We start from the raw sequence: 24,786 nt of genomic DNA, 5'->3' as shown, positions 1-24,786 counted from the left end.
CTGTGATCAAACACTGGATTCACATCATCTCAAACAGCCAGTATTAGAACATTTTGTAAACAGTGTTTATCTGTAATCGCTGTCTCTTTTTCTGACATAGTAAAAAGAAAAAGACATCATCTTACCTTTTCTTGAGTGGAGGTTGGCATTTAAAGTGGAGATGAGTCAGTGCCACGTTTTATACAAATACTGTTGACTTTAAAAATCAGACCTTTGAGAGTAAGTAGTTCCTCAAATAGCTGCAGAGATGGGCAGTGTTTCCCCAGAGTGAAGGTGTGTCCTACTTTGCACAAGATTAAGAGAGGCAATTTACACTCTTTGATGTGCAATGCATCTGCTTTTCAGAGTTGGAGCTACATGAGTAAAGTGTTGAATCTAGGAATTTGTTTGGAATAGCACAATCACAAGTTATATTATAAAAAGAAAAGTGTATTTCATTAATTTTTTTGTCCAGCAATTATAATATTTGGAAGTCATTGTGAGAAATTATTTGTAATTAGTTATGTATTAACTTAATTATTTAAAATCTTAATCGTTTTAGTGCCAGAAGATAAACGCATTATGGGTTGACTCCCAAAGGCTTTTATATCATCAACAACACATAAACATGCCTCGGTGGCATCATTTCAAACCTGTGTTTTTACACCGTGATTACTTATAAAATCAGTGTAATGTAGTGTGTGTGTGTGTGTGTGCCTGTGTGACTGTGTGCATTCATGCTTGATTGCTTGCATGCGTGTGTTTGTACTCAACTCTCCTAAAGGACCATACCAGAAATCATCTACACCTAACACAGCATGACATCTTTAGATTCGAACAATTCCATACCTCCATTGATTTCCCTTAATGTTGGCAGAGTATGATAACAGAGTTGTGTCCATCTATCACAGTGTGCTTTATTGTGTCATTGCCATTGTGTGGTAATGCTTTAAAATGAAAACTCTGCTCTGCATTACCTCAGAACAATTATGTAACTTTGACAAAATGTCAATAATAGAATGATTAATGGAAATCAATGGCTAACTGGAACAACAGTAAAACATATATTTAAATTGTAAAACACACCAACATGTTTTTGCAAAATGGTTCACTGTGATGCAGAGTATATGGTGTAAATTGGCTAAAACATGCAAAGTACATTTTAGGAGCCAGCATTGATATACTGCAGTGGATATACAGAACATGACTATACCGTCAACACACATCAGAAACACAATCTGAATTTCTTTATTCGCCAAATGTACAATGTGTTTGGATTGCTGCTCTGTGAAAACAGGCGAAGGATGAAGAATTGCGCACAGCTTGTGTAGCCTACTGTTATGTAAGCTGGACAATGAACATGAACTTTTACAGGCTTTTAATTTCTGTAACGCATATGAATCCAAGTTTTCCCCAGACTCCTACACTCTACAATATGTGCAGTTTTAACTTTTAACTCAAGGCCAAGAGAGATTTCTTTTTCTTCTGTGGCTACATTTAGATACAGTATGCATATAGCCGATGTTCCTAGATGTCTTTCCTGTCAGCCATTTCATGCAGAAGCTTAAGACTGCTGGTAGATATAGACATTATTACTGATCTGTTCATTAAAGTTATTAAACACAGGTTTTGTTTGTACACTAACAATTTTAATTTCATTAAAGAAAGTGTATTTTTACCCTGACTAAAAGTTCAGCTTTCCAGGATAATAATAACACCCCATCCTCTGTGATAATTGAGGTGATACAGATTTGCACACAGCGACATTGAGATGAGAGTAACAGTGAGCATGTGTACTTTATGAAATAACCCTCTCAGGCGGAGTGGCATGGTTCATGCCTGTGAATAACAGTGTATTTGTTAGAAAATTCAAGAGTGATACAAAGTAAATGATGATTTCTCCAAAGCATGATTGTATTTAGGGAAAGGCAGTAGAAAGTTTCAGTGATGTAGACGTTTGTTTAGGTTTTTACATTTTGGAAAAACTATTTATTTTGGGATCAGCCTCAAAACTTCGATACTAAGGAACTATCAACATTTCCTAGCCGCTAGCAGCTCAGGTCTCTGATGGCAATGCCAGTCTGTTGCACCACTTTGGCCCGGACTGAAATATCTCAACAATGATTTGATGGATTGCTATAAAATTTCATACGTCATGATCTCCAGAGCACGACTCCTGCAGAGTTTGGTGATCCGCTGACTTTTCTTCCAGCAACACCATGAGGTTGATAGTTTGGCTTTTGAGTGAAAGGTTCCGACGATATTATATTTATATCATATTTATATTATATATTATATTTGATTGATTGCTTTGAAATTTGGTACAGGCATGTATGAGGATGAACTTTGATGATCTCCTGATTTTTTTATTTAGCACAATCATCAGATCAAAACATGTATTTGTCCAAGCCTTTGGTTTATAACTTAACTCAAATAGCGAAACTCATAACATTCCCATAAACCTCGGTTTAGCACTAATTTGCAAATGTTACCGTGCTAAAACTAAAATGATGAACATGCTACATTATTAAACATTTAACCTGCTTAACATCAGCACGTTAGGATTGTCATTGTGAGCATGTTAGCCTCCTGATATTAGGATTCAGCACAAACCTTAAACCTTTTTAAGATTATGAATTAATGCAATTGTATACAGGCACTATACTCCACTACATTAATTTGACAACGATTAGAAGATTAAGATATTAAGAGCCTTTAATGATTGTATTATGTGGGATTAAGGGGGATCTATTAGCATAAATAAACTATATTATTCATGATTATGTATTCATTTGTGTAAAATCACCTGAAACTAATAATCATTGTGTTTTCGTTAGCTTAGAATGAGTCCTTAATATCTGCAAAGGGAGTCCGCCATGTTGCACCGCCATGTCTCTACAGTAGCCGAGAACAAACAAACCACACACTGGATCAAGTGAAGGCATTTCATGTTTTTATTCGACCTGAAAGCCACCGTATAGTTCTACGACACTTGAGGCTCGGAAAGGGAGGGGTGAGTCGAGGGGTATTCAGTTGGTTGCAAACTGCAACCTCAGCTGTAGATGTCACTAAATCCTACACAGTGGACCTATATATGTATTATAAAATGTTATACAACCAACAGTCTATAATATATAAAGTATTATCTTGAAATAGTTCCACCTCACTAACCAGCGTTATCATTAAAATGCTGCTTACTTTTCGTGCTGAATTTGAAATATTGAAGCTGAGAGTTGGTCTTCTGTACAACGGAAGAACTGAAAGCCTCACCCCGTATTTAAAATAAATTCAAAATGAAAGTCTTTTTGTGAAAAGAAGACCATTTGAACTTTACCTCATGTCATTTATTTATACAGCGAGATGGACTTTCTTTGCAGGCAAACCATTTCCAGTGAGAAGAGAGTACATTACATTAATCTGACTAATGAGCTATCACATTGAATAAATAAATAAATCTACAAGAACAATAATGTATTTTAATAAGAAATGCTAAAGGCCACTCAGATGAAAAATTACCTCTCAAAAGTCTTAGCCTATAGAATAAATCTGAGTTCCCCATTTTGTTGACACGCACGGGCCATGTGGAGTTGATTTTAATAATTGATCACCAGAAAGTGCTGGGAGAAAGCTTCGCTGATAAGCAAAACAACAGGTTTTTGTGTTTAAATCACAACATCCCATCGATTCCTCTTTGAATAACGCTTAGTGGAAGAGTCACAGACTTAGGGATTATTTATGGATCCCTCTTGACCTTAGCATTTCCCAGGGAGATTGTGTTTAAGGCTATGAAATTGACTGCCAAATCTGCACACATATGGATAAATCTAACGCGACAGCAAGAATCAGAGTGGAGAGATTAGCAGTTTTCAGCTTTATTTTTTTTGCCTACAAAGACATACATCATCATCAGCCTCACCTGCAGTGTGGTCGCTTTTAGCCTATGTGGTTTGTGAGACACTATTCTCATTTGTCACTTTTAATCCATCAACAATTTGCTTAAAACAGAGACAACACTGGAATATTTCGCAGATAGATTTTGCATTATTATTGTACCCAATTCCTTTTGAATCCAAGTTTGAGGTGATGTTACGGCCATCTCTGCATCTTGAATGTAAGGTTAAACAAAGTATTATATTTTGGTGCAGAATACCAATCTGTTTGCAGCCTGAGGCCGTTTCAGAGGCTTCAAAAGCAAATACAACAAATTAAAAAGTAAAAATGTTTTACTTTATAGTGGCCTAACATGGAAATATTCTTCTTATTGATCTGCTCCACAAAAAAATGAACCTTGTCGTTATTTTTTTAATTTCCTTTACTTGTCTATTCACACAATCTGCTGGTTTCTGGGTTGAAGTGAGGATGCCCAGAAACAAAATGGTTTAAAGATTTGTTTTATAGAGTTATCTGCCTGCTGCGCCAAACTAATACGCAGCAGTTTGAGAGAGCAATCAGATGGAAATGGAAATTTGAGCAGCTTAAAGATGAAGATCATTTTTCCCTTAAGAGCTTATGAGCGTTCTGCCAAAATGTGTGATTCTCTTTTTTACTGCAACTGTACCGAGGGTACACTGGCTGATGTTCACAGTCTCCTTCTGTTATACATTGTTTACACTTTCACTGTGCCTGATGCTGGGGATTACTTTACAGAACAATAGTGCCAGTGTTTCCAGTGTTTATTCAAAGGATGTCATTTAACACCACTTTCTAATAAGTCATCCTCCTACAAAAGCTTGAGGAGTTTTAATTAATAGCTTTATTAACATTGAATAAGTAATTTACTTAAGATCAGTTTGCTAAACAAACAGCAATTATCCAATCATACGTGATGACGTGATTAAAAGTTGTTTATTAATAGCGTATTAACATTTATAACTGCTGTTGTAATACAATGTGAGACACCAATTTACATTTAATTGATTACCAACATGTATTATTACCAAATATAATGGATCAATACAAGCAAAGCATATTTTTTAACAACCTGGCAACCTATAATTTGTTCTTATTCATAGTTAACGGATCTATAAAACATCAGTACATGACTTATTGAACATCAATAAAGTAGTTATAAACCTTTTATGAGCACATTAGAATGTGATATCCATAATTCGCTATATATCCTGTGATAATATGCCACATATATTATAGTTTCACATCCAAAATACTTACTTTTACTATGATCAAAAAGTCTGCGTCAAAAATGTAATGGTGTTCAGTTAAAAAAACTTTTAACATCTCCTCCATGGTAAAAAGAAAAAACAATATTTGAAGGCACAGCTTCTTACCCGGTTTATTTAGAAGTGAGGTAGTTTCTCTTTTAAAGCTACACCATTGACTGAGGCAACAAATTCAAAGAATGTGGAGGCAGACACAAAGAACTGAAGTGATGAAAGAACTTGACACAGAGAAGAAAAGAGACCTACAGGATAGTTGTCACTGTGAAACAGCTGCTGATTTGTAATGACACTGATATATTCACAAGATAATCCGCATATATGTGTAGATCCTGCTTCTTGGCATGCTGTATCAATGCGGACAAAGTAGCTACATCTGAAGAAATATCTACGTGAGACATTCTGTACATTTTCTTGGCGTTCAGTCGAATATTAATGAATCACGCATTGCCGGTGTCTTTATATTCAACCAGGGCGTGAATGTTATTATGCAGTTGTGGGGACCGAGTATTACCAGTGGATTACAGGTGACTAGCAGGCTTTGATACCCTTTGAATGTGTTCACTCCCTTTGAAGTGATGTCAGTTTTAAAATATCTCAGCCCTTTAATGTTTAACCATGGGTGTTTGCGTTCAAGAATTCTTTCTTTTTTCTTTTCTTTTTTTTAGAGGGAGGAGATGAAAGCATCACAACAGACAGCACCCATCAAAGAACGAAAAAGTCTGGGAAAAGTCCTGCACATAACGAAGCATGACTTGTTAAAACACAACATGAGGCTGTTGTTGTGTCTGCGCCGGGTGATTAGGGTGCAGCAGCGGGTTAAAGAGTTGAATGACAGGCAGATCCTGACAGAGCTCGCTCCCTCCTCTGTCACTGATTTTGATAGACTGATTGTGTGTTTTGCTGCAGTAATGAGCTTTACAGTATGTGCGTAATGTGCCAGGAGCTGATTCATATGCTGGATGAGCTAGCTAATTGTTCACACTGCACATTCCCCCAGTCCCATGGCTCCTCTGATTTGGATTCATTTAGCCTTTATTTTACCTCATTATGCAGGCCCGCGTTATTGCCAGGTTGTATGTGAGGTATTTTGCAGGGTTGAAATTGACTCTGGTAATTTAATTTGAAAAATCAACTGTAGAACCCGGCACCTCTTAAATACAAAACAGAATGGGAAGGGGCACATTCACACTCATTTGTTTTGAAAAGGGAACTCTATTTGAGTGTTTTTTAGACTTGAATTGCTACAGAAAACATTTTATTGTATTGCTCTCAACAAGCTGCATGAAATAGCTTTATTAATTTCCTCATATTGCAACAAAAAGCAAAAATCCCAAGCTGAAGTTGCCAATGAACTGTGCTTCCTTGAACCCTGCACACAAATCAAATGTGAGGAGCAGTTGTGGGGGCATTTTCATTTCAAGGAGTAAGGCAGCTAAGAGCAGCTAAGAGCAGCAAGGCTAGGGAGAGGATACAGAGCTGTAGTTCAGTAGTTCTTTAAGCCGAGGGATGAAAATGTTCTCTGATGCTGATCCCGTGGTTGCTCTGGATCCCAAATAGCAGCAGAGAGAACCGAGAAAACCGGCTATTTACTCTGGCATTCCTGTGGCAGTCTCTTCTCTGCCCAACACAAACAATACCCTATGCATATCCCTGATCTTCCTGGAAACACACACTCTCACCAGTGTTTTGGCAAAAAAGAGAAAATTACCCTCAAATGCCTTTTTTCTGATCATCAAAGCTCTGTCAGTCTGTGCTGGTGTATAAGCAGTATGGTTGAGATATAACAGTTTGCATTCAAATTTGAGAGAGAATGAAAATAACTCCTGCTGTGAAGTTTCCACCACAGTGGGGACGTTCAGACTCTTTCCGTAAAGATTTCTCTGAATTGTCCTTGTTAATCATCACATTTGATTCATCTCTATCTCTCACAGTGTTACTGTTTGAGTCCATGCATGTGTGTGTGTGTTCGTGCTCCGCAGCTTGGCACACTACCATTGTGTGGGCAATGCACCCCTGAGGGTAGTACCCCACAAAGCGAGTAATGGCGCTAAGCACGCTGATAGAGGACTGATTTAGACTGAGAGGCGTCTCTAATCTTACGAGGTGTCAGCAGTGTTGTGCAATAGATTAGCCGACTCTTTCTCTTTTATTTCCTCTGCGATCATCATCTCTTCTGTGTTCATCACCTCCTCCGGCAAAGATCACTGTGGAACACCCTACATTCACATTTTATTGGTAGTAGTAATATCAGCTGGATTATTGTTGTTGTTAGCAGCAGTAGCGTTTATGTATCAGGAGCATCGTTTTAGTTTATTTATCTGGACAGTAGCAGGATAGGGTCTGAAACTAACATAACGTCTTACAGTGCATGTTAGCCCACTACGGGGCGGGGTATCCAGCCTCTACTTTTTTTGTAGGGACAAAAAATGTGTTTTTGCTACCGTGTATTGAAAACAGAAAGCTATCTTCAAAGCTGATCAGATTAATAATCTTGTTTAGTCATTCTTTGATCTTTGATCTGAGAGTTCCTGATTTCAGTTTTAAAAAGTGTAAGTACTTAGTAATTGTACTTGTGTATATCAGTTTTTACACTTCTACTAAATTACACATAGTTAATTGTAATTTTGTACGTTTTACCTCGCTACATTTAAGAATTCAAAAGTCTACGTACAATAAGCATATAAAATATGAAATATTTTTATATAGAAAATAAAATAAAAAATGAGTAAAATTAACTTCTTCACCTCAACGAAGTACAACATTCAAATGCTGTTTACCCATCCATCCATTAGTAATAGCAATCCAATAATGTAATGTATAATAAAACAGCACTAACAGGGGCCACTCTGAAACAACAATCTGAATACATCCTCCTCCGCTGTGCACAACATGAATCACTGCTTTATTTATTCACCATAATGTCTACCAATTTACATTGTTTGTGTTAAATGATGTTCTAAATGTACACTGGCGTCTGAGGCAGTGACAGATACGTCTTCTTTATCTGAGGTGAAAAGTGCAGAGAGAGATAAGCGAACGTTGTGCGATGTGATCTTATTAGTATGTTTGCTGACGAAGGTGCACAGCCGTACAGATGCAGTACGCTCCCGTGAATATGTTTGAGTCAGTCGGTTGGACTCTGCTTTGCTTGGCGTGAAGAGTCTTTGATGTTGTGCTGTAAGATCTGGCGCTCTGATCTGGAGCATGACGGAGATGACATTATGTGAGACCGCATCGGGAGATTTGGCATGTACAATATAATGTTTCACCACACAACATCAAAGCCGCAGGTTTCCTCTGCCCTCATATTCTCATTCTGCTCTCAAAACAAGTTGACTCCTTCCCATTAGAATAAGCTGCAGACATTAGTTTTAAATTGACAGTACAATGTATGCTAATGGTGTCGGAGTTGAGGTAGCGCAGTATATCCCCAAAGTAGTTACAGAGGTGTCTTAGCTGTTTCTGAGAAAGATGTGGAAAAGCCATTACAACTTAAACTGTGTAAATTGCTGCAACCAAATGTGACCACCCTAAGTCATTTTGTTGGTACACTAACAACGAAGTCGCCTGAAATAGAAACACAGCCGAACACATATAAATTTGTGTATACTTCTTGCTGCATTATATTGCTCATTGTTTACACTTTGTACCAGTTGGGGGGGCACATGAAGATTAAAGAGGTACATTTAAGTTATGGAAGCTGGAAGCTGGAAACGGCGGTGACAGAAAAATCAAGAGAACAAAAGCAACAGAGATGGTGGTGAAAAAGCGTCAAAGGCAGCAGAGGGAATGAGGAGTTGGAAACAGTTTGATTGATCATAAAGGTGCAGATATTCCCCTAAGAAGCTTAGCAAACTGAGCTTCCTTTTGAAAATGTTGACCAACAGTTGTAAATCAACAGAGACACGGGCAGAACAGTAAAGAGACAGTATTTCAGGACACTTGTTGACAGTCTCGGATCGGAAGTTGGTTTGAAAAGTTAGTTTCAATCAGAGCCAGCGGGTATCGCACAGGATGGAGGCTGAAGCCAGTGTTCCTGCTGTTCTTTGTTTTTTTTTCTCATTTACCCCTGTTAGTTTCTACCCATTTAGTTATTTTTAGTATTATTTGCCAAAGATTTCTGCTTCAATTGAGCAATTTCATGTAGAAACTATTTTCTTTCAACCGAACAACACCTGCCAACGGTATCGCGTAGGAAGCTACTCTTGTGACAGCCCGAGATGTAAAGTGAATGGCGTAATCCTCGGCTGAGCTGGAACATTAGCTAGCTCAGGTAAGCTCAGATAAATTCAGGATTCTGTCCATGTGTAGTTAACATTTTCTCAGCAGGTTTTAGGATACCTACTGATGCAGCAATAAGTAAAACAAATGAACATGGAGAAGCTTGTTTGCCTTTGACTACTTCTAGAAATGTTCTCCATTTGACGAAACAGGTCCTGCTTGTTTCCTCCCACACTCAACATACAATCATGGGGAGCGGAGACTAAATTGCCCATTGGTACGAATGTGAGTGTGGACCCCCAGCAAGCCTCGCAGTCACCGAGGCTAATTGGAATCCAAATATAGAATAATAAAACTGCGCTTTGCCCACACCATTGGTCGTCATTGTTATGGCTCCTCAGGGACGGGTTTGAGTGCCGGCAACAGTCAGGCTCATAGCGGTGCTGCCTTTTTTCTCGATGTGTTTGAGTTTGCGAGTGTGTTTCTGGCCTGTCAGTGCGGCACATCAGCAGTCGTAACAGGCAGTCCCTATGGAGGGCAGACTGACAGGTAGGTAATGATCAAAGGGGCTGTTTCCTGTGTTTCATGTTGGGCTCAGAGAGAAGCACATCTGTACTGCCGGTGCCTCTTCTTTTTCATGGGCTCCGGATGCAGATTGCACTCATTTATATCACACACATGTGCATGCATACACGTGCGATCACAAACTTTTGTTTTTTTGAGACTCACATTAACAGCTACTAACACTTTTCTCAGATTCAGCCTCACTCTCCTCAGTGCCGCACTCCCTTCCTTCTAATAAATGGCTGAACTCTTGCCGCCTGCATGCCAACTCATCTCAAACTGTCATCTGAACTGTATCGCACATCCATAAAATATTCACCTGAAGGGGAAACACAGGCAAAACCACCCAGTCTGACCTGCCCACCCCTCCCTCCCCAAGTAAGCAGGACTATCTCTCTTACTCAGGTGCCAGGCCACTCACAGATATCTTACCCTCAATCTTGTGTCCACAGTAGCCAGTGGCTGTGTGGACGAGTTTGTACTCGGCTCTGCTCTGTTCAGCCTGCCAGCTTCTGTTTAATCAATTGGAGCAATTCAGATTGTATTTGAGAAAGGCCAAATCTCATCTCAGGTTGGATGTTGTTGAAAATTAAGTGCATCCTTGAGGATGGGTGTAAAAACAGCTTCACTTTATCTGGAAGATTAAAACTTCAGGGTCACAGTAATCTGTCTTAATGAAACTGTCAAGTAATCCGAGAATCTGTAAACTGTGTGTGTGTGTGTGTGTGTGTGTGTGTGTGTGTGTGTGTGTGTGTGTGTGTGTGTGTGTGTGTGTGTGTGTGTGTGTGTGTGTGTGTGTCACACCGGCGTTTTCGGGTCACTTGTGTGCATTTGTGTTTTAGCTTACTGAATTTATACGTGATTTTTAAATTACTGATTGGCAGACTAAAGGGTTATGTGATTGCAATTAGAGGTAAATTAACTAGCAATTAACCAATGTTAAGGTAATTACGTAGCCAATCAAATAAAACTACTCAAAGCAGGTAGGGGATGCATGAAGAGCTCATTTAATCGTCTGTTATTTATCCACAGAGCTCCATGCTGATAAAAAGCCCATGTTGGTCGCAATCTGAGCTTTCCCTACTTCCTCTATTAGAACTACTACTTTATGCTCACAAAGGTTTCTTTTGGAAGCAATTTCATTTGTGCAGGTGACTGTATTTATTTGCAAAGTTCACATCTTCGTACCACCGGCCTTGACATGGCAAGACGCAATAGACCTGTTCTTCACACAAACATCAACATCACCTGACCTATGCCCCTTCACCTAATTGTACAAATGTAGGATACTATTTGATGAACAGATATTGATCTATGCTGAAAAACATGGTGGCTGTTATAAAAGTAAACATTCTGCTCAACCTTTTTCTGTTTCTGGATAGACTTGAAAACAATTCATGCCGATGCAGAATTCTGCTTAATTGCACATTAAACAAATGTCCAAATACTTCACTTTGTAAGACCTAGTGAAGCTTTTTAATATCAAGTTTCCTAAACATGCTATTACTCTACTTAATCAACTCTTCATTGAAGCTATAGTTGTTTACACTGAGACACAAATGAAAATATTCTACATATCATTTTGTGTTCCCTTTTCCTCTAAAGATCCAGTTTGAGATATTTAGTATCTTTGGAAATTTCTCTAGAATTTGAAATAAGGTTTTGTGGGTTTAAACCCTTTTTGGCGGCTCAGAGTTTGAATTGGCCGTCCCAACCAGTGGGACATCCTTCTGTAATTTGATCATTAGTTGGACATTATCTGGTTGAGTTCTTTCCATTTTAAGTGGATGGAGTTAAAAATCGTAGCGGAAACCAAGCTCACAACATGTTCTGGAGTCTGTGCTGGGCTACTATGATGCAATTGTTCTCTGTTGCCTCAAATGGTTTATTATCCCAGTTGATACAGCAGAGGTTGCTTATAGACAATAACAAGGTTACAAGGTTACACTTGCAATCTGCGCAAGTCTGTACAATATAATCTTTGAGGCATTTAATTAATGAATTTTGACACAGCCTGTGTTTGTTGACCTGTTGGTGGACGGATGTCGTCTCACAGTACAATGTAAGATCACCGTTGTTGATTGACAACCAAAGATTACACCACATTTGCTGATGTTTTATATAATGATACATTGATTTGAAGACATTACTTACATTATAAGAAGCATTATTTGCTATTATTTATTATTGATTATCATTGTACAGACTAACATGCTTAATCAGATAATTTAGAACATAATCATTTAATTAATTGATAATGAAAATAATCATAAGTTGCAGCTCCTAAATCTCGTAGAGAAAACTAATAGAATATAGTTTATTTAATGCTTATTACGTGCAGTTTAATTAGACGCTCTGTTGCCTCAAAATGGTTTATTATCATAGGTAATATAAGACAATATCAACCTTAATTGAACATAATAAGTAATACAAACACATAGAGATAGTAAAAACTAAATAAGAGTATATAAAGGTATATAAAACTAAAATAATAAAATAAGTAAAAATAGAAAGTATACAAGAGCAGCATAACAGCAGCAATTTAGCAGTAGGTATAAACAGTGTACACAAGACTATTATATAATGCTATGTAGTGTTTGTCTTCTTCCTCCACAGAGGGCTTGTCAATAAACACCAGTGAACTCGAGGCTGACGCTTTTTTACACACCCGAGGCGGGCAGCTGATCTCTCAGCAAAGGGGGGAAGGGATATGTGTAGCTGGCAAGCATGGAAAGCGTCAAATGATTGATAGCCATTTGTTTTGCCTGCTTAATACAACATAAACTCTCCAGCGATTCATCACTGGAGTGAGGGTTTTCCATGGCGCCTCTGCAAAGCCCACTAAAAATAATTCATTTTCAGCGAGCTACGAGCCAGGCACTAATGTTAAATATTCATGCGGGTCCAGTCTAAATGATGTGGCCATTGGCACACAGTTAGAGCACACTCTGTGGAAGGGAGGAAATGTCAAGCTGTGAATAAATGAAAGCAGTGAAGCCGTATATTACCCTGCCATTGTGAATTTACTATAGTTGCCATTTTGTACGGCCACTTCAAATATATTTTTGTTTTATAATCAATACACTCAGTAAATATCGACCATATTGCCACGTTGGCAATAATCTAGACTCTTTGTGTTTGCTCATCCTTTATTCACTGCTTGTGTTTGTTTCCTAATTTGTGCCTCATGAATGTTAACAGGTGCTATTTCTGTTGTAAGAGTGGGCGTGTTCAGTAAAACAGACTATCAAAGCGATTAAGTTGACTCTCTTCAAAGATGTAGATGCACTGCGAGCGCTTCTTGTCGCATGAGATCAATATGGCTTGTGCCTATGCAGCTGTTACGGTTTGATTTGTGTTGGCTGCAACATCAGTCAACCGCATTCGTTTCTGAGACGTTTTCACAGCACGGGCATGCTGATACGGAAAAGATGTTCTCATGGTTGCACATAAATTGTTTTTGAGACATTATAGGTCATCTTGTGCCATGATATCAGTAAGCACAGTGGAAAGAAAGGGCACAAATATAATAGATAGAACATACTGGGTTGAGTATCCATTTAGAGGAGAACTCAAATAGAGAGCATAATGTCTGCTGTGCATCATTTGGATAGAATGGGGAATGTTAAATGGCCTCATATTGACAGACACACTCTACCAGTATTCATTTTTATTACACACATATGCGTCAGCCGCTCACATTCACACACACATTTCCTTCTGCAGTCTCTGACTAATGAGGCCTAGGGCTGGAGACGGTTCCATCAAGGAACTTCCCCCTCTTTCACTCTCTCTAACACACACACACACACACACACACACATACACACACACACACACACACACACACACACACACACACACATACACTCGCTTGCTCGCTCTCTCCTCTCTCAAACATGCACCTGATTGATAGCAGTGATTTGACTGAGAAAAGGGAAATTGAAAAATGGTGGAAGAAGATTGGAAACAACGCGCTGATTATAAACTCTGTGAGGAAACAAAAGGCCTTCCCTCTGCCTTTTTTCTTAGCACAGAGGTAGCAGGTGTGTGTCTGACAGGTGCCTGATTGAGGCGTGCAAAAGACATTACATCTGCAAACAAATGGACGTGTTTAGCGTCCCCGGATGCAGTTAACGTTTTGGGCTGATAGATGTGATTATGAGTATATGAGCAGTGGCAGCCAGAGAATGAGCACAGGTGTTAGGAAAAGTGAAACAGAAATAAAGAGGCATGTTATTGTTGTGATGATAATAATCCATCCAAACTATTAATGGTATGCCATCACCAAGGTCATCAGCCTTTGGGGATGTATTTAATATGTCTCATATTGTAATAATAGAGCCTCTCTCTGCTGGAGACAGGCGTGAGACCACAGCGATTTATCATCCGTAGAGAAAACAATGAGAACAACAATCATTGCGTTCTAAATTCACTGATTTACAAAATAACCTCAATTACCTCGATGCCATCGCCATTTATTTTTGGTCTTTTTATGTTTATGCTCTCATGTTTCAGGATAATAAACAATAGCACTTTTATAACAGTGGGAATAAATTAGTCGCTGCCTCCTTGTTAAACAGCTTTGTGTATTCCATAAATGAGGGAGCGTCTTGGCCGAGGCCCCGGTGGTTTAATATTCTCTGAGAGCTTCCAGACAGTGGTGGTGCAGCAGCTGTCTCTTGACCCTGCCGGACCCCCACTTACCCCTCTGACCACCTCTTTTCCACTGGGCAGGCTGTGGCGATGACAAGCCTGTCAGAAGCTTCTCCTAATGTCCTAATTACCCCTCACACACACACACACACACACACAAACACACACACACACACACACACACACACACACACACACACACACACACACACACACACACAGAAAGCCTTGTGCAGATGTATGCACCTTCACAGTGAGTAAGCAGATATGCTGGCAGACAGAAAGCACACACACATTGCTTCTGTGAACATTGCTCATGTGAGCTTTCCTGGCTAGAACCCATACTATAGGTGAGGCATTACATTACACAATAGCAAAAATCCCTCCCTCAAGACTCTTTGGAGGCTTTGATTTGAAACGTTCTGCGTGTGTTTTGATCCAGGCAGGGCTGCTCTTTGAATCAGAGCTCCAGTTTCTCTCCTGTGGTAATAAATGCAGCACTCCTGCCGCAACTTTTCTTTGAGAAAAAAAAAAACTGAGAACGGGGCTGAAAAGAGGCTTCGCAGCAGTGCCTCCTCCCTCTGAGGAGAAAAACACAAAAAGATGCAGTGTCACCCGAAATAGACATCCGCACGAGATGTGATGTGTCACTTTGCCAGAGGTTAAGCTTTGCTTCGGCTTTAAGCAAGAATCTCTCTGCTGCATTGGTTTTTGGGTGCAGAGCACACTGCCGCTGCTGCACTTAAGTCCATGCTCAGTCAACCAGTCTTGTTAACATAACAGAGTGAATGATTGTGCCTCGTAGGAAAAGGGAAATCATTGTACCTCCCAGCGAATGCAGTTGCTTGGTGATTTATAGACCTCTGAAGTTACTGCATTTGTCAAATTCAGCATGACTTAATAGTGTGTTAGTATAATGCTCTTCCTGCCTCATACTATGTTGATTTGAGTTTTCCTGCCTGGTAGAAGTCTTGCTTTATTATGAAAAATTACCTTTTGATAGATGTGTCACCGTGATTTTAAGCAATTGCTGTCTTTTTTTTATTTTATTTTTATTTTTTTGCATTTCGATGCCTTTTTATTTGAGTAACAGGGAGAGCTCGGTGTCTGTCATGTGAGGCTGTGTGGAACAGCAGCCTGGCATCTACAGTAGTCAGGAATGTGTTAGCGCGCTCTTTTTTCTTGACACGACTGTGAGAGCCAAACGCTACCTGAGTTGTCATTAAAGCGGCTGGTTTCTGTTTGCAGCTTCTTTTTATGTGCGTGTCAACTGCAGAGACATTTCCATGTGCGTTGTGAGTGACAGGACCCAGTCACACACACTTATGAGGTTACGCACCCTTTCTCTGGTTTTCAAAGACTTTACTGATGCTGAAATGTCTTAATTTGAACCTTTTTTTCATAAGAACATCCATCTATTATTATTTATGTGATATTGTAGATGACTATAGCACTTTACTAAGAGGAGGCAGAGCACCAAATTCAATATATCTGCTTTTTATCTGCCAGCATTTCTGAAGGATTATCCCTTAATCTCTTAGAGTAAAAGCTGTCTTCAACTGTATGTGTCCTCCTGGTTTAGTACAGGTTCAGGAGTACAACACAAACATTCAGGTCATAGATTGGACATTTACAAAGCATATCCCATTAACAGGCAGCAATTAACCACCTCTGAGGGGTTACTGGCAAAATCTCCTGCTTATTACAGTTTATTGTGCAGAAACATGCGTTGCATCTCCGGTAAGCCAACTTGATTAATATGTTTCAGTCGACTCTGGGGAGAATTAATCTGAGTATTCCCAGTAGTGTTTGCAGGTGAGTGTTTTTTGATATCTCACTGACAGGCTGGGCTAGATTAGGCTGTACCTGAGAGCTGATAATAATAAAAGAATCAGGTCAAGTCGGTGAATAAAATGCAGCTAAATTAATTAATAATGCACAAAAACTAAAACAGAGGATAACCAAGCCATTACAGCCACAAATGCATCATCTGTTAAAGTGAAAGCATCCACTAATACGCACAATTATTGACCTTGGAAATTGTAGGTCCACTTACTAGCTTTTTCCGGAGATTTCAACTGTACAATTGTATCTTCATCAGCATAAGAAGTAGGGCTGCAACAAATATGATTTTTTTATTATCTATGAATCTGACGATTATTTTCTCAATGAATCGTTATGTCTACAAAAAGTCATGATCTAGTCCAAATTCACATATAATAACATATTTGTCCAACAAACTGTCACAAACTCAAAGGTATTCAGTTTGCTGTCATAGAAGACAAAGACAACCAGGAAATAGGTCAATTTGAGATGCTAGATTCTGACTTTTTACAATGTTGCTTAGACATGCAACTTACACAGTTGCCATGTAGATGGATATGTTGAAATGTAATTATCTGCTAATGAAGACCGCGTGATGAGGTCGAAAGCTCTGGGAAATGCTATTAGGTGGACCCTGAGTTGTTTTGTTAAATCTCCAGAAATATTTCCCATATAGTTAGTCAAGGGCATCTATAGATAATGTGTGAATAATTTAATGTGGATTTGAAACTGAGTATGCCTGACAACAAAGACGTACATTAGGTGTCGGACGCTGTTTTTCTTTTTTTTTGTGAGGACAGCCGAAACTCTTTGATCGGTTTCCTTTGTGAAAATCCTAACCTCAGAAGTCGTCTGTGTTTATTGGGTCCACTCTGCAGGAGTTCGCTTCTCCATCCGATTTTCTTTAAGAGAAAAAGTTTGAAGCCCACCTCTGATCCATCTAATTAAATGAAAACACAGTGGGCTCCACACAGTGAGACGGCATCGTTACACACACACACACACATACACACACACACACACACACACACACACACACACACACACACACACACACACAAACACACACACGCACACACACACACACACACACACAGGTGTGGATCTCTACGGGGAAGTACAGAGTTCCAGCATCCAATTCTCTTATGTCCTCTTATGCAGTGCGATCACACACTAGGTTGACATGCAACACGCTGCAGATCATGAGCATAAATAAGCAAGGGAATGTTTTACCTGAAAGGAAGAACATTAATTCAAAGGCATCACACTAGTACTGAGAAGAAATGTTGCCTCATTAGTGTTACCCCACTGCTTTTACTGAGCAGCAGCCATAAAGAGAGAGGGAGAGGCTGTATGCCACTCTTACCACACAGACAGCCTGTCTCCTGAGATCTTAGTTTGTCTCAGTGACAAAAAAAAAGTGCAGATTATTATGGATTCGTAGGGGTGGCAATGGGTTGAACACAGATCCCTGAATGGCAGAGCACTTGGAGCCTCGCGTCTTATAGAAAACATAATGCAGTACAAAAATAAGTCCTTTCAAATGTTAACAACGAGCAAGGAGATGTATCATCAATGTAGGTGGAAATGTTCCACTTTTCTGTTTACGAACATAATGCTTCTGGATGAAAAGGAGAAGAGGAGAGTAGACAAGGAAAGACATTATTTGGAGGATGGTTGGCCTGCCTGCTCTCATCCGCCGTGATTGACAGATTGGTGCAACGGCTGCACTCGCACGAATGCCATCACACGCATTTCCCCAGAAATCTGTCTATCAGCACTGTCTAAGCAGAGCGACAGCCATGACATCTAATCACAGGCGAGCTGGCACCTCATAACTTCTACCTAATGTGCTGCAGGTACAGAGGAGAGAAGGGGAGCACGGCAGACACGCCACAACACTATTTATAGCCCCTTCAGAGGCCACCAGCAGGAAGTGGATCATACTGAAGGGTTAGGGAAGGTGTCACCGCACCACATCACAAGTCTCTCTGTTAAGATATAGGTCTCTGTTGACAGGGCGATACATCTTTCTGTCTTACAATCTTGTAACGTAAAACAAGGGCGGATATACTACACATACAAGATGATAATGAATAATTTACATAATGTTGCTACAACATTATAATTACCTGGCAATTAAAGCAGCTCAAAAACCTCATTATGGGCTGTCCTGAGGGCTGGTTAGACCGGCATACGTTGTGCTCATTCAAGCCCGAGTTTGAGTCTGGCTATCACCCTCGCGGCCTCTTTTTGTTCCAATCACTCTCAGCTTAAGCAGAATTGCCCCAGAAGCCTCATTATATTGAATTATGGCATAATAAAGAAAACATTTTGAATGACACTTGAAGTTTTTCAAAGAAGCATAGGCTCCTGGACAATTGTTCGAAATGTGTTTCTCATCGTGTGTGATTTCTCACCCACACGTCTTTTGTCCTGAGGGAATTGCTGACACATTGAAAATGCACAAAGGAGTATAACAAGGACATGTGTCATACCTTACACCCTTATTACTCCGGCAATGACAAGTGAGACAAGCAGTCACTTTAACATACTGTACGCCGGGCACTAGAGCCCACATTGCTCACAGCCAGAGTAAAGAAGCTCCAAAGTTTGTGTGAAATGTCAATAAAATTAAATACGGTGTGTGAAATATAAAAAATTTAGAAATGGAAGTGCAACAGAGGGCAAGTGAGGAGGTGTGAGCGAGAGAGACAGAGAGTGGATGGTGGTTGTTTATGAATAGCAGACAATGAATGATGGAAGCTCTCCCGAGGGTACAGGCCCTGAGCACTGCTGCGGGGACTTGGGAACACGCCAGTCTCCCATGCCCTGTGAGATGCCAGTTTGGGTGGGCACCGTTCCGAATGGGTGCTCTCTTCTCCAGGATACACGGCAGGGTCCTAGGGGAGCGCCTCCAGGCAGTGGCTGCTCCAGAGCGAGGCTGGCTGGAATCTCAATCAGAGACATGAGGGGGGAGAAAACACAGTCCACATATTCCCTCTGTTCCTCCATATTTATATATCGCTGGATGAAGAGAGAAAAATGGTTCATTATGTCGGAGATCCTACACCTGTGGAAAAATAGAATGACTTTATTGAAAAAACTCATTATGATCCCTTTTGTGTTTCTTTTAATTGGTTAGATTTTACACAAAAAGCATATGGAGCTTGAATTTTATGAATTTTAACAGCCTTTTTTTTATCACTATGTTTTTTCACCAGTGGAATATGGCTCTCTGCTCACAACCTGTTTACTGTTTTTTTTCTCTTCTCTTCTGCTCTCGTCCTCGTCCTGCTCTGCAACAGGATCTGCTGAAACCGTGACAGGTACTCGTTCTTTTTTTTTTTTTGCTACCTGCTGTTCATTTGGAAGCGCTTGCTTCTGTCTGCGTCTGTTGATTGGCTGTCCATCGCAGTCTGTTTATCTGTGCATATTTACATGAATGGTTGTGTTTTCTTTGCAGGAGAAGAGGAGAGAGCCGCACACTCACAATGCAGATCCACTCTTTTTATTCTTAATTCTCAAATCAACATTTCGCCACATGTAATGGCAGATTTCAATTTGTTTTCAGACCACTTGGTTGCCACTTAAGTTGGTCTGTTTTAATTAGCTTTTAACTGAGCTCTACTGCGGTGCAATTTACCAATTGTAATTATACCAACGACAAAATAACTATCTCTCTTAAGGAAAACAAGACTTTCTACTGACATGTTAGCAGCTCAGTGAGCTGTACTTAGTCACAGCTGTGCTTTGAGCTAAATGCTAAAGGCAGGTGTAATGTTTACCATGTTCAACATCTTTGCATGTTAGCATGACAACATTTGCAAATTATTAATAAACACAAAGAACTTAAAGTTGTACAGAATTGTTAGAATGTAAAACAGTAACACATCTGGTCTTCTTTAGGAACATGAAGGCTGTCTCCTACTTTTCTCTGAATGTCCAGCTACAAACTATCACCTCAGTTGAAGAGGTGAACTAACCCTTCAGTGGTAATGTTATTTTCTTTTCCACAGGGTGTAACGTAACAGTGAAATATTGACAGTAATTCTCTGGTTTTCGCTGAAATGACATCAGCAAAATTAGGGGAAAAATACAAAACAAAACACATTGCCACAACCACCTTTTTTTTTAATAAATGATCAATGTTGAAATTATGTTACAGTACGTCCAAAAACAAACTAAAACTGTGATTCTTGCATCCCAAAGACACTTTTAAGCAATGCCCTAAATGTTTACTGTATTAGGAATTTATTCATTCTTCTGTAACAGACAGAAGTGAGTTTGAAACACGATACCTTTTCTGAAGTAATAAAGTAAAACATTTAAAAGGGAGCGGTTAATTAGTGAGTCGGATACTTATTTCAAAGCATAATAACTGATTTTGATCTAATGCTTTACAGAAATAGTTAATAAACCTTACTGTAAACCTAAATGTTGACCCTCTGGAAGGGAAGTGAACACGGCTTGGAACTGATCTGTGAAGCGATTCAGTTACCTTTTATAGACCCTTTATGAAGGATGTGTCATTACACTGGTAACAATCATTCAAATATATCAATCAAAGTGACACATAACTTTCAACATTTTACCCGGGGAGTATCTCAGGCTGAACAGGCCTGTTTTCAAGTCATGTTGTAGCATCAATAAACAATCGATTCCACTGAGGTTCTAAGAAACTTGTCTTTGGTAGAAAGAAAAAAAAGATGATCAAATTAGTGGGTTTGAAATTTTTGAAACCTTCCCGTGCAAAGGGCCTAGGAGAAATAGCACGCCGCTAATTAAACCCTGAGACAGAAGACTTCTCACTTGTGAACATTCTTAAAACAGCATTTCATCATGAGGATCAGGGTTTAATGACTGAGCTGGATAAAGGCACGCAGCATCAGAGGAGGAAAGGCAGAACTTTTTATTGTTAATGACCGGCTATAGTCCTGGTTGTTCCTTGAAAGGACACGACTGCTGCAGACAGCGGTGACTCAAGGGAGAGGAATTGGGGGCTAGCTGTCCTGCTTTTTGCTTCCCCTTTCATGTCTTTTGATGTGAAAACAAGAGAGAAAAGTTCAAAGAGGGTGCCAGCTTGATTCAAAGGTGCCTGTCTCCGAACTTCTGCTGGAGGAGCCAGTCTGCTAATATTTCCTGATTTCGTCAACTTTTAAAATTGGTTGGGGGGCAGTTGCTGTTTTGCATTTTGAGTACGGCTGATGAGGCGAGCCTCCATGCCAGACCATTGATGCCAGATTGTACATCCCCTCAGAGAGCGCACAGACTTTTGAAGGTCTGTATTTCACTCTGACTGTTTCATTCAGTATGTTGTGATGCAGGAACAGGAGGGCAGCCATGTGTAGAGATACAGGCACTTTACTCTTCCAGACAGCTGCTGGAATGAGTGTGAATTTATCAGCCAGTCATCTGTGCCATGCCTCTGCCCACTCCCCCACCATCCCCACCCACCACCCTGAATTAATGACTGCCTCTCCTCATTTACACCCAATCATGACCAGGATGCCGAGGCAATTGAAAATGTTTACTCCAATTGCAAAAACCCTCCATGTTCCACAAAGTGGCCCTGTTTTCACTTTGATGGGATTGCTAATCACAGCGACGTTATTTATGTGTGTTTTGAATTGGAGATGAGCCTAGGCTAGGATATTGGAGGGGGACCAACCTTGCTTGGGGCTGCTAAACCTTATGGAGAATTTATCTATTACATTCCCTTTCTCTCAGTCCAACAGATTGGAAGCAGAATAACCTTGCTTTGAGGCTGCGCTATGTTGCTGTTTTGACTGCCAAGTATATTACTTTTACAGTGATGAAATAAAATAGACATCAAAACACTTCACATTGCTTTCGCCTCATCCTCTGCAACACTTAGCACATGTGCAGAGGAGCTCCAGCACACTTGATATCATTACAAACTTACACACTTCAGCTCTCCACATGAAGACTATTTTGATTTGAATTGATGCCCATGATTATCTCTATTTATTCATTCTTTTTATGTAGCAAGGAAGTAACTAATGGCTCACTCTTCTCATTCCTAAATTCATTCACTAATTCAATGTTTCACAACCAAGTACTGGGCCATGCTACTACCTGACCATGATAAAATTATATGACTCGAGAGAAAAAGCTAGCTGATTAGATTAGATTATAGGCTATTTATACCATAGCACAGCTTGTCTATGCGTATGTCTTTCTTTCCTCATCACTCTCCGTAAAGCCCACAAGTACAGGAAACCAATTTTGAACTAAACTCATCAGCATCAAACAAAAATGACTTCCATATTGGACGATTGCCAAGGCAGAACATATTGGGCTCCATATAGCAAAGCTCAAAGTAAGGTAATGTGCCTGGAGTTCATGTCCTGTCACAGACTTGCAATTAATGTTCAGTTTTATTAACTGTAACGACAATCTTTCCCCTAACCTTGAATGTTTTATTAGCCTAACCTTATTCTATTTATAGTGGTACCATTGCGCTCTGACCAAATGGCACGTTATCCTAGATGCATGGACAATATACATGACAAAAGACAATGAGGTTCGCAGTCTGAAATATGCCTGAAGTTAGTGTAGGTTTTTAAGCAGGCTATAAGTTTACTTGGTCACTCTGATAGGGCCAAATGGCCGAAAACATTTAATGTATTCCTTAAATGATCAAGTAAACTTGCCTAACCTTAACCGTACCTTGGAACACGGATATTTTGGGAAGTGTGCTTATTCTTGCTGAGAGTTAGAAAATTGATATCGGTGTACATGCGTGTAGCTACAGTAGAGCCAGCACCTGGTTAGCTTAGCGTAGGAGGGGGAAACAGCTAGCCTGCCTCTAACCAAAGATAACTAAATCTGTCTACTGGCTCCACTAAAGGTCATTTAACACGTATATGTGATTTGCTCAATTTCTACAAATACCAAAGTGTAAAAAAGGAACAGCCCGGCCGCGAAATAGGCTGAACACAAGGCTGCTTTGCCTATTTATGGAGGGCCAGCAGCCGTTAGCTTAGCCAACCAGCTAAACCAACAGGCTGCTGGCTGTACCCTTATATTTAACAAACAGATATAAATTTGGTACTGATATTCTCATACAACTCTCTGCATTAAATGTCAAACTATTGTGAAGTTAATTTATGTTAAAGTTAATCTGCCATGACCACACTTCTCAGTAGCCTTAACTATGATGTAGATGCCAAATACATTAATTGTAAAAAGCAAGAAAAAGGTTGGCATCGGACGTATTCTGAGGTTTTGCAGAATCATCAAGTATCAGTGTTTTTGTTTGGCAATATTTTTCTCAAGAGTTCACCATCACCCATTTAGCTAATACATCTGTGTGTGCTGTGTTCCTCTTATTGTTGCAACTAACTAGTCACCATGAATAAAACACATTTGAGGGATGATTACAGTTTCTACAGAGCAGGCGAGGTAAGATAAAAGGCCTAATATATGTGTTGTATTATCCAAACATTTGACGTGTATTTCCGACATGATGTGCACAATCTCCGTCTGCCGTTCCGTAACTGCATTGCCATTATAAAAAATGGGCAAAAAAAGGTTAAGTTACATTGATTTATATTCTCCCTCATTTATACACTCATTCACCTTTGTCCAGTATCATAAACTATCACGTTCTGCTGTACTATTTCATTTGTTCGTGTCCTATTTCACAATTTATTAGATTATGTCCATGCCCATTAACAAGTAGTAAATATAAAGTGCATTAAAAACCTTTATTGGGCTGCAGTGTGTACTTTCTGGACATAATCTGTGTCAGTTTTTACCTATTACCTTCCTATTGTCCTGAACATGATCCCTGGCAGCAGAGTGGAATACAATGGGTGGTTCATTGCATCAGGCAGGTCTGAGGAGCTTTTTCTCCACAGGTTAATTTCTTATTGCTTGCTGCATTCACAGAGTTCATTTTGAATCATGTTAGTTTGGCTGTCTATTCCCATTATCACTATCTGAAAATGCAGGTGTTTTTTTCTCCTCCACTTTGTAAATGTCAGAATGCAATAGAGGTATCAGACAACTCGGGCATGCAAATGTGCTTTTGATGTTTTCATGGGGCTGTGGCTGGGAGTGTTGTTCCGCCGCTGGTGGGAATCTGAGGCATTAAATCATATTCACCATTCTCCTTACGCTTTTTTGGCTGCTGCCAGATAAATATAAGACAAGGTGACTTTTTATTCCTCCTTCTCTTGGAAGATGGGGTGGGAGAGTTAAAGCCAGGCTTTTTTGTGTGTTTGTGAGGTGTAGGTTACGGATGACAAGGTCCAGCAGCTCTCTGTGGCAACAATGCCAGTGTACAGAGAGTGACTCAGATGCTTACAGCTCTTTTATTCCTAAAGATACAGAACAG

General features: G+C 39.7%; 1 protein-coding gene across 5 annotated transcripts in view; it reads left to right on the top strand.

The window, feature by feature from the left end:
* Positions 1–24,786, top strand: part of cadm1b (cell adhesion molecule 1b) — a 125,803-nt gene that overhangs the window by 63,442 nt on the left and 37,575 nt on the right. For 4 of the 5 annotated variants that reach the window (XM_029447027.1, XM_029447029.1, XM_029447026.1 and 1 more), the window contains exon 2: positions 19,730–19,750. The exons of the other annotated variant lie outside the window; for it this stretch is intronic. In XM_029447027.1, coding sequence (XP_029302887.1) covers positions 19,730–19,750 — 21 coding nt within the window. The remainder of the gene's footprint in view (positions 1–19,729; positions 19,751–24,786) is intronic. 5 annotated transcript variants of the gene reach the window in all.

Source organism: Cottoperca gobio, chromosome 13 (genome assembly GCF_900634415.1).
Source record: "Cottoperca gobio chromosome 13, fCotGob3.1, whole genome shotgun sequence".
NCBI classification, from domain to species: domain Eukaryota; kingdom Metazoa; phylum Chordata; class Actinopteri; order Perciformes; family Bovichtidae; genus Cottoperca; species Cottoperca gobio.
This window is presented reverse-complemented; position numbering and strand designations above follow the sequence as displayed.